At 40.6% G+C, this 18,474-nt stretch overlaps 1 protein-coding gene across 1 annotated transcript in view; it reads left to right on the forward strand.

The window, feature by feature from the left end:
* Positions 1-18,474, forward strand: part of ryr2a (ryanodine receptor 2a (cardiac)) — a 785,545-nt gene that overhangs the window by 460,201 nt on the left and 306,870 nt on the right. Inside the window, exons 29-30 of the mRNA XM_072264911.1 lie at positions 2,968-3,176; positions 7,196-7,548. Of these exons, the coding sequence (XP_072121012.1) occupies positions 2,968-3,176; positions 7,196-7,548 (562 nt within the window). The remainder of the gene's footprint in view (positions 1-2,967; positions 3,177-7,195; positions 7,549-18,474) is intronic.

An 18,474-nucleotide genomic window follows, 5' to 3' on the forward strand; every position in this document is an offset into this window, starting at 1 on the left:
TCCTTTTTGTCCAAGAGCCTGATGGTTGAGGCATTTAAGAATACAATTATACCTTTGGTTGGCCCCTCAGAGGTCACTGCTTTGCCATCTTACCACTTTGTTCATACTTAGACTGCCTCTTGTTTTACGGACCAGTTCTCTGCTTGAACAACATGACTGCCAGTTAATGCCTATGTTGTTCCAATTCAATTATACAGATTTCAGTAATCCCTAATTTCAGGACCTTAAAGCCAATAACATCATGATAGTTAAAATGTAATTTTAAATAAGCTACGGTTTGCATTTGTTAGCTGCCTTCTCCTTCATGTTGCTTGTTCTTTCTGTTACCTGCTTATATCACATTAATTGTTTGAAAATCTTGCTTCTGCTGCAATTAGAACTGAGCAGTTGTTAACTGCCTTGCTCAAATCTAGGAGTGACACCACATAACTTCAAAGATAGTTGTGAGATCAATTCCAGCACACCGTTCAGTGAGTGGTGTATGTCAGTAGTTCATAGTCATAGTCATAGTCATACTTTATTGATCCTGGGGGAAATTGGTTAATGTTCTGAGTAGTCTTTGGAAGAATCAGTGTTTCTGGTCTGCCTATTGGGATTCCTATTGACAGAGGTTTCTTTCCTCGAGTGCCTTTGTGTGTTAGAACTATTGGATTAATAAAGTTAGACCTTTCTCATAGCACACTGGCTGAACAAAATCTGTGACTCAGGATGTAGTTCTAATGCTCCTGTTTTATTTCACAGCATTAGTTATTTGTACTTAGAATGTTTTTTGTTTCATTTGGCGTTTAGTCATCTGTTCAATAAATTATCATGTGTATTTGTGCAGTAAATCAGAGACAATATATCAACCCAATCATATGACTTGTTGTCAGTCTGTAATCCAATTCGTACACAATATGCATAGTGGCCCACAGTACCATGTAGGAGCAGAATGAGGCCATTGGGCCCATCGAGTCTGCTCAATCGTTCTATTATGGTTGATTTATTATCCCTCTCAACCCCATTGTCTTGCCTTCTCCCTGTAAATTTTGATGCCCTTAGCAATCAAGAACTATCAACCTCTGCTTTAAATATACCAACTGGCTTAGCCTCCGTAGCTGTCTATAGCAATAAATTACACAGATTCGCCACCCTGTGGCAAAAGACATTCCTCCTTATCTCTCTAAAGATACGTCCTTCTTTTCTGAGGGTGTGAATTCTGGTCCTAGACTTTCCCACTGTTAAAAAACAATCTCTCCACGTCCACTCTATCTGGACCTTTCAATATTCAATAGGTTTCAGTGAAATCCCCCTCATTCATCTAAACTCCAGTGAGTAAAGGCCCAGAACCATCAAAGATCCAGCTTCTCAGATTTAACCCTTTCATTCCTAAGATAATTCTTGTGAACCTCCTCTGGACCCTCTCCAGTTGCACAAGGGGTGATTGATAGGTTCGTGGCCCAAGGTAGAAGGAGTCAATTTTAGAAAACCTAGCACATTTATTTTTCGACATAGTCCCCTCCTACATTTACACACTTAGTCCAGCAGTCGTGGAGCATACGGATCTTGGACCTCCAGAAAGTGTCCACGGCAGGAGTGATTGATATGTTCATGGCCTAAGGTAGAAGGCGGTGAGTTATACAGCTTTCGTTACATGCAGTTCAACTCTTTGAGTGATGATGCAGAAAGTTTGAAGTTAATAACTCATCGGAGGTGATTGATAAGTTTGTGGCCTAAGGTAGAAGGAGATGCATTATTAACTTCAATCTTTCTGCATAATCACTCAAAGAGTTGAACTGCATGTAACGAGAACTGTATAACTCACCTCCTTCTACCTTAGGCCATGAACTTATCAATCACCCCTGCCGTGGACACTTTCTGGAGATCCAAGATCCGTATGCTCCGCGACTGCTGGACTAAGTGTGTAAATGTAGGAGTGGACTATGTTGAAAAATAAATGTGCTAGGTTTTCTAAAATTGACTCCTTCTACCTTAGGCCACAAACTTATCAATCATCCCTCGTAAGTTGAGATGGTGCAGTGAACCTGAACTAGATGCATTTTCTCTCTTTTCCTGTGACTGGGAGAGGTTCAATGCCCGTTAATTTTGAGTGCTTCAAGGGAGGCATGTGGAGACCTTAAAGTGCATGTCCTTGGTCTCCAGTGATCATTCTGAAAATAGAGTTCTTTTGTCCTGTTGTGGTCTATGCTAAAGGCAGCTTTATTGCTGACCTTGCTGCTGACCCAGCCCTGTTCATAGAATCTGCTGGGAACATTACCAAAATTAAATTAACTGACCTTGAATGACAGAGCAAGGTCAACTCACAACTCCACAAGTATAATTATGGAGCTGCTGAATCACAGCCACCGAGGCGGACATCTTCAATCAAGCTGTAATTAAGTGCAGTGAGAAATATCCAAAGACATTTGAGCATAGGAATTGTTCACAATTTGTACATAAGGTTATGGCAGTAGCAGCTGCATGAATCCATACCTTTTAGTCATATTGTGATGCTGTAGTTATCTGGGTGGGAGACAAAAGATTGGAGAATATATAAATTGTGAAGAGATCAGCCAGAATCTTACTGAAATGGAGATGAAGTGAAGGGTCTCGGCCCAGAACGCTGACTCTTTACTCTTTTCCAAAGATGCCGCCTGGCCTTGTGTTTGTGTGTTGCCTAGGAAGCTGAAGAAACTGTGTGGCCTAGTTTTGCTCCTGTTTTTAATCTCGTAAGCTGTTGTAAACAAAAAGGAAGGGTTTTGATGTTGGTCAATAATACAGGATCTGTTCTACAACGGCCCTGGGCTCCATTGCCACTAATGTTAATGAAATTGAAAAATTGGAGTAATTTTTTCTTAGCAGTTGATGTGCCATTTCCACGCTGTTCCAACTGTCGCCTTGTAATTGTGTCCTTTCTTCACCATGTATTATTTTCAAGGCTGCTATAATATATTGCTGCCATGTTATTTTCTTTCTTTTGCTTTGCAGGGTTTATTCCAGTGTGCAGCTTAGGGCTCTCTCAAGTTGGCAGAATGAACTTTGGCAATGATGTCGCTACGCTTAAGTACTTCACCATCTGTGGTCTGCAGGAAGGATATGAGCCCTTTGCAGTGAACATGAACAGGGACATCACGATATGGTTTAGCAAGAGGCAGCCCCAGTTCATCTCTGTGCCCGCAAACCACGAACACATCGAGGTAGGGGTTAATGAGGAAATGCAGAATTATCGAGGAATGGGGAAGAGTTAGGATGAACGTTAGCTGGTTCAGTAAAGTTGTGTATATGTAACCCAGTGGCAAGGTGCCTCTCACATTGATACTCGTTGGCTTTGAAAAAAATGGTGACACTTTAAAAGTACTTCGCAGCTCAGCTTTTGGATCTCCTGCCTGACTCCTTCCCATTGTGCAGGTGATTCTCCTAACAGCTTGCAATAATTCAGTGATCCTAAAGAGGTGGCTGCATGGGATTGCAAGTAGTATTATCACCTGATGTAGTTTCTGAAAGTGAATGCCAGATTGCTGAATCAATGTTTGAATATAAGACCATAAAACAGGAGCAGAATTAGGCACTTGGTTGATTGAGTCTGCTCTGCCATTCCATCTTGGCTTCCCTTCTCACTGTAACCTTTGACACCCTGACTAACCAAGAACCTATTACCCTCTGCTTTAAATATACTCAATGTATTGGGTTACACAGCCGTCTGTGGCAACAATTGCTCTTATCCTACACATTAGTGTAATTGAATCCACAGACTGAAAGACAACATAGCTGAGGTATATGAACTGATAATGACCTCAGTAAAGTTAATAGCAAGGTCTATTTTCCAAAAGCAAAGGGGTCCAATACAAGGGTGCAAGGATTTAAAGTAATTGGTATAAAGATTGTAGAGCAGGAGTATTATTTTCTAGAGTGAATCTATTGCACAACTTTATTGCACAAAGAGATCCTTTTCACCCAGAGAATAGCTGGGTACCAGACCTGACTATCTTAGCAGGTGATAGAAGGCAGAAAATTTCAATCCCCTTACACAGAACTTGCATGCGTCCTTGAATGTACAGGGCTATAAAACTTGTGTTATAAGGTGGGAAATGTTTGGATGAGTCAAGTGACCTCCTTTAGGGCTGTAAATTTTCTATGATTCTAGGAACCTGTTATGAGTGAATCAGTGGGAATTTTCCTATTATCTGTTAGCATGTCCAACTTTAATTAATTTTACAGTGTCTGAATTAGTTAAAAGGTAGTTGTTAGGTTTCAGTAATAAACTGAAGTACTGCTTCTAATTAGGTGTACATTTTTGACCCGAGAGCAGATTGCCATGGGGTTTCTATTATTTAACAGTTGTTCCTTAAAGAAGAAAACCTCTTACCCTCTTTGTGACTGCAGATCCATAGCACTGTTTTTGACTCTAAACCTTTCCCTGAAATGCCCAAGCAAGACATTATATGAAAAATCAGTAAAACTGGACAAGCCAGTTCGTATCAACCGAATTATCTAGGTTGGGTTGCTCTATAGAATCCTCCTAACACAAAGTACATTTATTATAAAAGTATGTATACTATATACAACCTTGGGATTCTTTTCTTCATACGTAGCCACAAAACAAAGAAACTCACGAAGGCCCATTAAAAAAAAGACCATCAAACACCCAGTGTGCAGGAAAAATACAAATTGTGCAAACAATAACATTCAGAGCTGAAGTTCATGAAAGTGAGTCCACAGCCTCAAAGCCAGTCATCACTGAGGCCAATCCAAACAACATTCTTGTAGATTCACATTGCCATCCAAACTGCCAGCCTTCTATGTGGCTATCTTTTCCCTTTGTCAGCAGAGACTCACCAATCAGAATTGGTACTTAGAGTTATTAACATTGACTCAGGAGTCAAATAATTCTTACACCTTTAGGTTAAAGCCGAAGAAACCTTTGTACACTGTCCTCTCTCAACCAATGAAGCAATATTTCACAATTCTGAAGCAAACCTGGAAGAAGCATTTAGCATAGCAAGGGCCTGGAATGTAATATTCCTTGGCCACTGTCAAGAGTACTCCAAGAGGACCACAGCATTTTAGTAGGGTTTGGAGGCTTGTGCGCTTCAAAGACCCGGACAGTTATGTTCGCTAAAATCAGGACTTTTTGTTTTGGCTTTTGGTTCAGTCACCCATACCAAACTGGTCAAAGGGCAGAGGCTAGACTAAGAGTGGCCCACCAGTCCTCCAAGTTCGAAGGTTCAGCTTGAGGGCTAACACTCTGACTGGTGAAAGCAGAACTGTTATGAAAACAGCAATGAAGAATCCTTCCACACCTGAATGTAACGGTATTCCTGAGTGTCCTCCCGGAACTTGCATATCTGACAGTAGTGAAAACCAAGCTACTGACACGATGAAGGAAGCCCTGAACACCACCAGAGATGGAGGATCTTTATTACTGCCCTAAATGCCAGCAGTGTAACAGGCAGTAGAAAGGTACTGTCAAGGGTGACTCAGTAGCCTCAAGTAGGTCAGTCCTGAAAGATCTAGTTGTCAGGGAAGGTTTATGTGACTACTAGTATGAAAACCAACCATGAGGGGGAGAAAAATACCTTCATGATCTTGTCCTCACCAGAGTAACTGTTGAATATTCAACAGTTCATTACCGCATTGATAGAAGTAACCAGGGTTCAGTCCTTATGGAGATGTCACTATGGCTTTTCCCTCAAGATGTCCTCCATTTTGCCCTGTAATAAGCCACAAGCTAAATAGCTCTAACATTAACAGCAGCTGAAAATTGTGTATCTGGGAAGAAATCTGAGCTTTCAGCAGCATCAGTATTCCGCCACACCTCACACGAACATCACCACTGAACCTGCTACAATGAACGGCGCCGAAGTGAACACCAGCAGGTGTTTAAAAAAGAATTTTGAAGTTCAAGGCTGACTGGATACTGAAGAGCGAAGCTATCCCACAACTGCAGGGTCAAGTCAAAGCACTGCGGTTCTGTCACATCCAGTTGTCCAGAGGAGAGAGATAATTACAGAGTTATCAGGAGGAGGCCTCATCACAGAAAGGACAGAGGCCAATGAGAAGTGCAGAACGAGAATCCATCTCAGTCTGCTCCCACAAGTCGCCTCGAAGCCAGCTGTCGCTCATTCATTCATTTCACTCGATATTAGGAAATGACGGAATTTACTGTATTTAGCAGAGGCGATGAGGCAAGGCCACACCCGCAGCTAGTGCCAGACGAGACTTTCCAGAGCAGCTCCTGTTCATTCAATTCCATTACTATCCCTGAATCCCCATCATGGATAGCCAGCAGGTCAATAGTGGTGAATAATTTAACAGTAAAAGCAATATTGGTATTCTTGTTACATAAACAGTTAAGAGGCTGGATGTTCTGTGGCAAGTGATTAATGTCCTAATTCTTAAGAACAGAGAAGAAGGAGCATCTGCTTAGTTTCTCAAACCTGGTCCATCATTCCATGCAATTTTGATGGATCTGTCCATCTAACTCCATATTCCTACTTATGCCTTAAAAATCCTCAGCACTTAGTTCTCAAAAGGCTATCAACTGAACTTAATATAAAGTCAATAATTGACCTGACATCAACTTTCATTTGCTATTCTTACACACTGTGCAGTAGATGTATCCACAAACCTCATTTTTGGATGACCAAGATCTAATATGTGGATTTCTGCTTTTTCATCCTGAGTTCCCCAGCCAGTGAAATCATTTTTTTTCTTTTTAAACCAACTGGTTTCCCCTTACTGTCTTAGAAACTTCCTGTCAAAGTCAGCAGTTCAAAAAGACACTCACTTCAACTTTATTAAAAGCAAATTGAGATGGACAATATCTTCTTATATTGCCAATCATGCTGACATCCTGTGGTAGAGTTATGAAATGAAAATAATACCACATGAGGGAAGCTGACTGTACACGCAAATGCCATCAGCAAGTCCTGTTGCGGTAAATATTTTATAGTCAGTTCCATGTAGGTTCCAAGGTTATTTAAATAAAATGTCAGCCCAAATATTTATGACCTGGTATTTGAAAGTAAACCTACAAGTAAAATGTCTAATAGTCATTCAGAGTAAATAAATGCCATTATTGTTTGCTACAGGAGGCTTATTTTGATTGATAGATGTATCAATCCAAGTGTACTGTTGTTATGTGTTGTCTTTTATGAATTTAAATGTCAAAATCAAGGATTTATTTGTGAATCCTTCTGTTGCATATCTGTACCAGGTGATGAGAATAGATGGCACAGTCGATAGCTCACCCTGCTTGAAGGTCATACAAAGGTCTTTTGGCTCTCAGAACAGCAGCACAGACATTGTATTCTACCGACTGAGTATGCCCATTGAATGTGCAGAGGTGTTCTCCAAAATGCCCATTGGTGGTCTGGCAAACACCAACATACTACCTCAGAAAAATGAAATCGAGGACTATGACGCAGACTCTGATTTTGAGGTTCTAATGAAGACGGCACATGGGCATCTGGCCGCAACCACGTCAGAGAAGGAGAAAGAAAGTGCCAAGGCAGAATTCAATAACCATAAGGACTACAATCAGGAAAAACCTTCTCGGCTAAAGCAGAGGTGAGTGGTAGCGTGGTTCCTGCTGGTTACAATTTTGACTGGAATGTTTGCACACTGTCATCTTATTTTTGGCAACCTAAGTTGATTCTTTTTGAGGAGTTGTGAAGAAATGCCTGTACTACTATCACTCTTGGGGTTGAGGGTTCTTTTATTTCATCACCATTCTTTGCATTCTTGGGTGCAAAGGAGACCAATGTTGAGTCTACTGACTCTGCCCCAGATAGGTCAGAAAATGCTGAGGGGTTGGCCAGCAGCAGGGATTTGGTATCTTGTGGTGTATGCCTGATACTATTTACTTCTGTTTTCTGTATGCTCTTGACAAATGGACTTGAGGCCCTCAATGCCTGGTTGAATGTTCCTTCACCATTTTGAGCAGTCAGTGGCCAGGGCTTTCCATAAATTGATGGGGGTATTATACTTTTTTGAGGGAGACTTTGAGAATGTCATTGAATCATTTCCCTTGTTAACCTGGTGATCTCTTGTTGTGAAGAAGTATGCTGGATCAAATACCAAATAGCAACATTCTGTTGGGCATTTACCGAATTAGAATCAGTTTTAATATTACTGGCGGATGTTGTGAAGTTAGTCACTCTGTGGCAGCTGTACAGAGTAATGCATAAAAATACTATAAACTACAATAATATATAGGGGTCTCTCTCTCTCTCTCTCTCTCTCTCCCTCTGTTTATTTATTTATAGATATAGATATAAAATTAAATAAATCGTGCAAAAAGAGCATAAAAATAGTGAGGGCAGCATTCATGAATAGGTTCATTGTCTGTTTAGAAATCTGATGGCAGAGGGGAGGAAGCTGTTTCTAAAACATTGAATGTGTGCCTTCAGGCTCCTGTACCTCTTTACTGATGGTAGCAATGAGAAGAGGACATGTCCTGAGTTGTGGGAGATCTTAATGACGGATGGCACTTTTCTGAGGCATTGCCTTTTGAAGATGTCCTCGATGCCGGGGAGGCTGGTGCCCATGATGTTGACTAAGTTACAAACCCCTGCAGCTTTTCCCAATCCTATGCAATGTCCCCACCATACCAGATGGTGATGCAGCCAGTTAGACTGCCCTCCACAGTACATCTGTAGACATTTGTTTTATTATCTTGTGACATACTCCAATTTCTCCAAGTATAAACCAACTTGTGGCAAAGTGGCTGATCGGAAAGGAACTTAAAGGTGATAATTTGTTGAAGAAGTGTACTATGTCCTTGGTTTACACATAAAGGATGACGTATTTCAGTTCGACATTTCCCTTTTCTGGACTTCTTAGCATTGGTTGGTCATAGTTTTTCTCGCTCTTTCTCTTGTTCTCCCTTGATAGATTTCCATTCTTATTGCTTATTGATTGGAAGTGTTTGGAAGGTACTGATGAGAATGCCCCTGTGGCTTTGACTCTGGGGTGCAATATGAAAAGTGACAGGCTCTTGAGTTCATTATTACCCTAGTTTACGAATTGGGGTGATGAAGAACCTGCACAGAAGATGAAATGAGGCCTGGCACAGATAACTTGTGCTCGTATTGACTGGAAGGGTAGACCTGAGGGGCTGTGATTTTCTTGTGTATGTCAACTAGGTGGTGAAATTACCCAGATAATGCTTGAGGAGTGTCCATATCCCAAGAATAAAAATATTGTTTACTCTGTTAAAATTTGAATGATGTGCATTCCAGGTAAATCACAGAATCATGGCATAATTATCACCAGGGATTTTTATCTGTTGGGCATTGTATGTTGAGGAAAAGATGATGCACAGGGTATCAGATTAAATAGATGACAAACGGTTGGTTACTTACAGACCAACTTGAATGCAATGGTGCTGTTTCACTAGGAGGAGCATAACATTTTAAAAGTGGAAAATATTTTAAAGGACAACATTTCAACATTTCCCTTTGTATTTTTCAGTGTTTGTAGTTACCTCATGTATCTGATAAAGTAGCCACTAAGTAGTTCATAATCTTCTGCCGCTGTCAGACATCCACTTTAAAGTTCAACGTGTTGTGCATTCAGAGATGCTCTTCTGCACACCATTATTGTAACATGTGGTCACTTGAGTTATTGTTGCCTTCCTGTCAGCCTGAACCAGCAGCCTTCTCCTCTGAAGTCTCTTGCATCTTTCTCTATAAACTCTTGAGACTGTTGTGCATGAAAATTCCCAGAGATCAGTAGTTGCTGAGATGAAGTAATAGAGCATTGACGATGACTCCTCGTATGGTGACAAAATATTTGCAAATGACTTGCCCAAATTGGAGAACAACTCAACCCAAAGATCAACCACCTGAGCTAAACATTTTCCAAATTACTTCCAACAGACTTGATGGGCCAAACAGCCTGCTTCTGTGTTGTGGGGAAACATAAGAAGAAGTTCTTTAGGTCTTGATGTTCTGTGTTGCACATCTTGGAAATATCAAGTCATTAACATTGGTGCAAGGACTAATGTATATCAGGATTCTGTGGAATAATAGTGAACTTTACATCTACAAGTGTAACTTAATACTGTGGATAATCATGACTACTGACAGCAGTGAGCACAATCTGACCAAGCTTTAAAATGTTTTATTCATTACTGTGTTGGTGCTTCCGCAGTAACTGAATGGAAGCATTAATCAAAATGTATTTTGAGAAATTTTCCCATTTATGGAGCTATCATGTGCAGAGATTAAAGAAGTGAAACGAGTAGAATTGTTGAACTGACTGTTTTAAGCTGATTGCAGTGGGAATGTGATATCAGCAGAATGCTGGTGAAAGTTACATTCCCTTTAACAATACATTATGCAATTTGACTCTGTTGTCTGGTATACACCAGACTTGACAGATGTCCAGTTTACCTGATGTCAGCCCAGGCACTCCTCCAAAACTGGCCCTCCATTGCGCTGGTCCTTACCTTTCCCTACCCCACTCGTCACGGGCTCATGAATTCCATGTGAAGAGCTGATTACTGCAGTGAGTGGTTGGTGAAGTGTTGAATCAGCGAGGTTTTATGGTCGGATGCTTTTTTTTATGTAGGGTTGGCATTTCCTTTCTTGACTTTCCTTTGAGGAAGTGACTAGTTTGGCTGGGAGACCAAAGGAAAGCTTGATATAAGGTGTTGAAGATTGTGAAAGGGCTTCTTCAGTGGAGAAAAGAGTTCCACTTATTGGGAAGGTCAGAACAAGACAGTCACATATATACCTGGCCAGGAATCTGGGAGTATCTTGGGGAAAACACAATGGGTAGTAGAAGGAGGCAGAACTATGAGGGAGGTGATAGGCAGCCCCTTGGTATGAACATAGAATTCTCCAACTTCCGGTAATTCCTTCCCCCTCCCTTCCCCTATCCCTATTTCACTCTGCCTCTTCCCCCAGCTGCCTATCACCTCCCTCATAGTTCGACCTCCTTCTACTACCCATTGTGTTTTCCCCTATTCTTTCTTCACCTTTCCTGCCTATCACCTTCCTGCCTCCCCTCTCCTACCCCTTTATCTTTCCCCTTACTGGTTTTTCACCTGGAACCTACCAGCCTTCTCCTTCCCACCCTCCCCCCACCTTCTTTTATAGGTCCTGGGCCCCTTCCCTCTTCAGTCCTGAGGAAGGGTCCTGGCCCAAAACGTTGATTGATCGTTTCCACAGATGCTGCCCGACCTGCTGAGTTCCTCCAGCGTGTTGTGAGTGTTGCACATGAAAGAGTCTAACTGGTGAATTCCTAGTGTGTCTGAAATAGCACAGAAGTGTTCATAATCACATTTCACTCTAACAAGAGCCTCTTCAACAATCTCCTCCAAATGCCTCTTGGGTCTCTCAATCCAAGGGGGAAATAACAGATCACAAATAAATGTCAGCCTTGCCAATCACACCTACATATCAGAAATGAATATCTTAAGATACTAATTTACACTTACTCAGTATCCAGGTTGTTTATTTGTTTATGATTTTGTCAGTTGCTTCATTCAGCTTTGATGTGTTGATCCATCCATTGCTGTACAATTTTTTATTAACACACTGCTCCAATAGCTTGGTAACTCATTGCTCTGCCTGTTGGTGTGGGGATTCATGAATTCACTGTTGGCCACTCAGTATTTAACTTGCAGTTGCCCCCTCTCATGTCAATCATTTGGTTTCCTGGTACCCATGCGCTACCATGTTATTTATAATTTGATACTTGTCATTCCAATGTACTTTATTCATTCAGTGAATTTATTAGGTTCTCGTGATTATTGTTTTAATATTGCTGCTTTCTAGGGCTCAGTTTTCCATCATATACTCGCCTGGCCCGGCTATGGAAGGTTGTGATTTTGGCATCCAGTGCTCTTCTATTCAGGGCTAATTAATGTAACAATCTGATACTCTTTGTCTGCATCTGTGATGAAGGAGCCAATTGCATTTGCTTCCTGTCATTTAAACTACTGAAAATATTTAGGATCATGTTGAGTACAGAATAATTGAGTCTAAAAATTCTAGCGCCTGCTCCTTCGTACAAAACCATTTAAATGATCCATCTTCTACTGTGATTCTCAGTCGAGCTGGAAAACAAAGAGAAGGCTTAAAATTGTGGCTGTATAGCTCCGCCATAACTTTTTTAAACTTAACACATTCTGTCGTAACTTCTGATGAAAAATCTTCAACAATATGAATCGTCTGACCTTGGTAGTCAATCATACATTTTCCACGGGCATCACAAATCAGATGGTCCTTTACTTGAAATTCATGGAAACATATAATGACTGATCTTGGTTTTGATTTTGAAGTCGATCAGTAGATAGGTGATCTGTGAGCACGATTAATCAAAGGCAGAGACTTTATAATATCAGGGAATAATTCCATCAAAAGGTTTGTGAAGAATTCTTCAGGATTATCTCCTTCCGTTTGCTCCTTAAGTCCCAAGATTTGTAAGTTGTTCCTCCTACTTCTGTTTTCCAAATCAATAATCTTCTGTCTCAGTATTTCATTGGACTTGGATTGTTTTTCATACAGCTTTTGCAAATCATCCATTCTCTTGTCCAGTAAAGTAATAACCTCTTCATGTTCCTTTATCTTCTTATCAAGCTTGGTTAGAGTTGCTTGAATATTATCTAATTTCGTACCTATTTGTTTAATTTCAATGCTGATTTGTTGCAAATCAGCCGACATTTCTTTTCTGAGCTGTTGAAACTCTTCAGTAAGCTTTTGAATAGCTTCCAAAACTGCTTTGGCAGCCATAGTGATAAAATAACCCGTCTAACAGTAGTATTTCAAAAGGTTGGAGACAAAAGTAAGTAAGTTAGGAGCACCAGCAGAGAGTTGTTACTCCATCAGTGGCCACCAGGCAAATCACAGAATAATTGAACATACTGCTGCATCTCGAGTCGGGATAATCTCATGAAAATTATGGAGACATAAACACAGAGTATGCACCCATTTATTCCCATAAGCTTCCCATAGATCCTATGACATTCCCACACATTGGGGACAAGTTGTAGTTACTGACTAACATGCTATTCTGCACGGCTTTGACACTTAGGAGGAGGGGACCACATGATAACTATGTAGATGACATCCAAGGTCAGAGTTTAATACAGGTCCCAGCAGTGTTAAACTCTGACCTTCGATGTCATCTACATAGAGTTATTATGTGTTATAACAGCTGGTTTGAAAGTTTGCTATTGGTATTATTGACACATGTACCAACATACAGTGAAAAGCTTGACTTGCATACTGTTCATACAGATCAAATCATTACACAGTGCATTGAGCAACAATAAGTTAAAACAATAACAATGCAAAATAAAGTGTAAAAGCTACTGAAAAAGTGCAGTGCAGGTAAACAATAAAGTCCAAGATCATATTGAGTTAGATTGTAATGTCCATCTTATCATACAAGAGGGCCACTCACAAATCTGATAAGCAGGGTGATATTTTAGACAACCTGTGGCAGCAGCTGAAGAGAAAGCAGGAAATTGGGGCCACAGGGCACATATCTGCCTTTCGCAAGCTGTGGTTTTATTGAGAGGCTATCCCTGTTCGGTAAGACCATTGCCAGCGGTTTTGCTCCCTGTGGTCAGTAGTTAGACTGGCACCCAACAATCTAGCCCAGTTCCTTCCTGCAGACAACAGTTTATGTCTGCAGTTTCAGTCAGTCAGTGGATTAGAGTAGCTGAAAACAAAACAGTGACACCACAGCCTGACCATATGCCTGGTTGCACATAATGCAGGTTCCTGAAAGTGAACTTACCTTAATGTTTGGTCTTTCCTTACTTCAACATGCAACCACTGTGTGAATGCCAGTATTGTATCAAGCAGACTTTTCTGCGTTCCAGACCTGTCTTCGTGCTTTTGTATGGTGTCAGTTTCCATCCTCTCTGTTGTACATTTAATATTCCAATAATATTTGAATAATATTGTAAATATATTGCTTGATTGCACAGTTTTTGTTGTTTACGTAATTCATTACAAATTATATGTAGAAGTATATGAATGGCACATGTCGTTATGACATCATGTCTTAAGTGTGTGCCTCACTGAAGGTAAAAGTGAACTAAGGACACGTTATCCCTGGCTCCATGTTTTTCTTTCAATTAGTTTTAATGTTTTAGGGTTACAAAACATAACAGTGCCAGCAAGTATGATTTAAAATTAACCCAAGATGACTACCTCCTTGTTGAAGCGCAGCGAGATGTTTGATTTAAAAATGCGTAGCATGTTTTCTTCACAAGTGGAGAAAAATGGTTGAGTTAAAAAAATAGTGTAGCGCATGGTGTCTTTGGAAGAGTGAGACAGTCGAGTTAAAAAAGGGAAGAAAATGGACGAAATTCACAGGTTCATAAACTATGACTACTGGGAGATAATAATCATAAATTTTTAAAAAGAGCAGACATAACTGGCTACATCAGAAAGATAAGGATGTTTGATTGCACAGAAGATAAATGGGTATTGTATATGGAACAATTGTGCAGTATCTTAAAGCAAATGGAATAGCCAATGAGAAACGAGTGAATCATTTGCTGAGTGCAATGGGTGGAACAGCATACAGTTTGCTTAGAAGTTTGATTGCTCCAACCAAACCAGCTGAAATGAGCTTTGCTGATATTGTGAAAGTAATGCAAAAACAAATAGAGCCAAAACCATTGTTGATTACATAGCGCGTTAGGTATAAGAAACCTAAAGGCATAAGAAGTGAAATCAAAAGATAAAGGAGTCCATTTCAGCATACATGGCTGAATTGAAGAAATTGTCTGAGCATTGTCTGTTCAGTGATGGGCTTCATGATGCACTGAAAGATTGTTTACTTTGTGGAATCTTACAAGAAAGTATTCAAAATCAGCTCCTAACTGAAGCACAATTCACATTTGAAGAGCAGTCGAAATCATTGGATAGAAACAGCAGACAGAGAGACAATTGAGCTGCAGTCAGGAATGACAGTGAGTGAACAAAACTGCAAAGTCTAAACAGAGGCTGGTCTGGCCGAACAAATTGTATTACCGTTGTGGCAGAGGCTCATATACACCAGAACAATACAGGCTTAAAGGCAAAACTGGCAGAAAATGCAACGAAGTAGGATATATACAAAAAGCATGTAGGGACAGTGCAAGGAAGCGAAAAAGAATAAAATGTCAAGTTGCAGTTTCAAAAAGAGCATGGATCTGCATGCTGTTGATGAAAAATCTGTTAATGTTGAGAGTGTCTCAGGATTGGGTCACCCTGTGATGTAAATATGAAAACAAATTAGAGACAAGCAATATGGCTTACACCAGAAATGAACGGCAAATTAACTAAAATGGAATTGGACATTGGCTCACCTGTTTCAGTCATTCCACAAAATAAGTTTAAATGCCATTTCAAAATCTCTGAACTGAAGCCTGCAGATATCCACCGAAGAACTTGTACTGGAGAAAAGATAATTCCTGCGTGGGGGGGGGCACATAATAAGGGTAATGTCACAATTGTAATGGGGGACTTGAAAATGCAAGAGGTTTGGGAAAATTAGGTTGGTGTCGGATCACAAGAGTGGGAATTTGTTGTAATGCTTACATGATGACTTTTAGAGCAACTTGTGCTGAAGCCAACAAAGGGACAGGCCATCTTAGATTGTGTGTTATGTAATAACCTAGATCTTTTTAGGGAGCTTGATGTAAAGGAAACCTTAGAGGAGCAGTGATCATAATATGATTGAATTCATACTGCATATTAAGAGGGAGAAACATAAGTCACGTGTATCAGTATCACAATAGAATAAAGGGAATTCCAGAGGCATGAGAAAAGAACTTGCCCAGGTGGATTAGAAGGGTATACTGGCGGGGATGACGGCAGAACAAAGATGGCTGAAGTTTCTGGGATAGATCACAAGGCACAAGATAGATAAGCCCCACAGAAGAAGTAGTTCTCAAATGGCAGGGTTAGGTAACCATGGCTGACAAGGGAAGTTAAGAACTGCATAAAAGCCAAGAAAAATGCATACAAGTTTGCAAAAGTGAGTGGGAAGTTGGATGATTGGATAGATTTTAAAATTCAACAAAAGGCAACTAAAAAAGCTATAACAAAGAAAAAGATGAAATATGAGGGCAAACTAGCCAATAATATAAAGAAGAATACTAAAAGTTTTTTCAGTTATGTAAAGAATAAAAGGGAAGTGAGAGAAAATTATGCTGGTGAAGTAGTAATGGGGGACAAAGAAATGTCAGATTAACTTAATAAGTACTTTGCTTCAGTCTTTTCTGTGGAAGGCACTAACTGTATTCCAGAGGTCCATGAGTATCAGGGAGCAAGAATGAGTGCCATTGCTATTAAAAAGGAAAAAATTCTAAGCAAACTGAAAGGTCTTAAGGTGACTAAGTCACCTGGACCAGATGGAATCCATCCCAGAGTCTTGAGAGAGGTGGTTGAAGAACTGATGCATTGGTCATGATCTTTCAAGAATCAATTGATTCTGGCATGGTCCTGGAGAACTGTAAAATTGCAAATATCACTCCATTTGTAATTGGGAGGAAGGAAAAAGGGAGGAAATTATAGGCCAGTTAGCCTAACCTCAGTGGCTGGGAAAGTGTTGGAGTCTATTATTAAGGATGATGTTTCGGGGTACTTGGAGACTAATGATACTAATGATAAATAAGTGAAAGTCAGTATGGTTTGAAGTGACAAGCAGGGTGGACAAAGGAGAGGCAGTGCATGTCATTTATGTGGATTATCAGAAGGCATTTGAGAAGGTGCCACACATGAGGCTGCTTAACAAGATAAAATCCTATGATGTTACAGGAGGATTACTGGCATGGATAGAGGAATGACTGACAGGCAGGAGGCAGCATGTGGGAATAAAAGGGGCCCTTTATGCTTGACTGCAAGTGACTAGTGGTGTTCCTCAGAGGTCAGTACTGGGACCGCTACTTTTCACATTGTTTGTCAATGATGTAGATAATGGAATTGATGGCTTTTTGGCAAAGTTTGCAGATGATATGAAGATAGGTGGAGGGGTAGGTAGTGCTGAAGAAACAATGAAATTGCAGTAGGACTTGGACAGATTGGAATAATGGGCAAAAAAGTGGCAGATGGAATACAATGTTGAGAAATGTATAATAATGCATTTTTGTAAAAGGAACAGAAGTGCGGACTATTACCTAGATGGGGAGAAGGTTCAAACATCAGAGGTACAGAGGGACTTAGGAGTCCTCGTGCAAGACTTCCAGAAGTTTAATTCACAGGTTGAGTCTGTGGTAAAGAAGGTAAATGCAATGTTGGTATTTATTTCAGGGGGAATAGAACATAAAAACAAGGAGATAATGCTGAGGCTTTATAAAACACCAGTTGGGCTGCAGTTGGAGTACTCTCAACAGCTTTGAACCCTTTGTCTTAGAAAGAATGTATTGACATCGGAGAGAGTCCAGAGGAGGTTCACAGGGATAATTCTAGGAATGAAGGGGTTAACATATGAGCAGCATTTGGCAGCTTTGGGGCTGTACTCACTGGCATTTAGAAGAATGTTTCGGGATCTCATAGAAACCTACCAAATGTTGAAAGGACTTGATAAGGTGGGTGTGGAGAGGATGTTTTCTCTGGTGGGGGTATCCAGAACTAGAGGGTACAGCCTCAAAATTGAGGGGCAACCTTTTGGAACAGAAGTAAGGAGGAATTGTTTTAGCCAAAGAGTGATGAATCTCTGGAATGCTCTGCCACAGACTGCAGTGGAGGCCAAACCTGTGGGTATATTCCAGGCGGAGGTTGATCGATTTCTGATTGGTTGGGGCATCAAGGGATATGGTGAGAGGGCAGGTGTATGGATTGAATGGGATCCAGGATCAGTTATGATGAAATGGCGGAGCAAGCTCAATGGGATCTGATATCATCTGAAGACGACACATTGCTCAACTGAGGAGAGCATATTCAATTATTCAAGAAGAAAGGTGACAAGAGCTGTCAGAACCACTTCCTGCAGTCCCAGAGTCAATTCCTACAACTGCAACAGAGGAGGCCCCAGAACCTGAGATTGTCTCATCCACCAAGCAGAGTGACCACCCACCACCACACCCCCACCCCGCCCCCCCTGGTCTGGAGTTTGTTGCTAAGCAGGGAACAGTGTAGCGTGTTTAATAGTTCAGTATTGTTTGATTATGTATTCGTTGTTGTTTACATAGTTCATTATGGGTTATATGTAAAAGTACGTGAATGGCATACGTCATCACACCACCGTGTCATAAGTAAAAATAAACTAAAGGCACGTTATCCCCAGATTTGTGTTTTTCTTTTAATTAGTTTCATGTATTGTGCTTTCAAAACATAACACAGTCAATCTGCACCCGCAGCAGGATCTGCTTGCTTGATGAACAAGGACTCAGCACTTGACTTTTGGCCAAGATCTCCCCTCAATAGCTAACCCTTTGAACATTCAAATTCACATGTTGACTGGAGATCGCATCATTTCAATCGACTCACTGCAGGAGTCCGTCGGTTTACTCAGTGAACTCCACTGATTTTTCTTTCTGTT

The sequence above is a fragment of the Mobula birostris genome, chromosome 8, assembly GCF_030028105.1.
Source record: "Mobula birostris isolate sMobBir1 chromosome 8, sMobBir1.hap1, whole genome shotgun sequence".
In the NCBI taxonomy this organism is placed as follows: Eukaryota; Metazoa; Chordata; class Chondrichthyes; order Myliobatiformes; family Myliobatidae; genus Mobula; species Mobula birostris.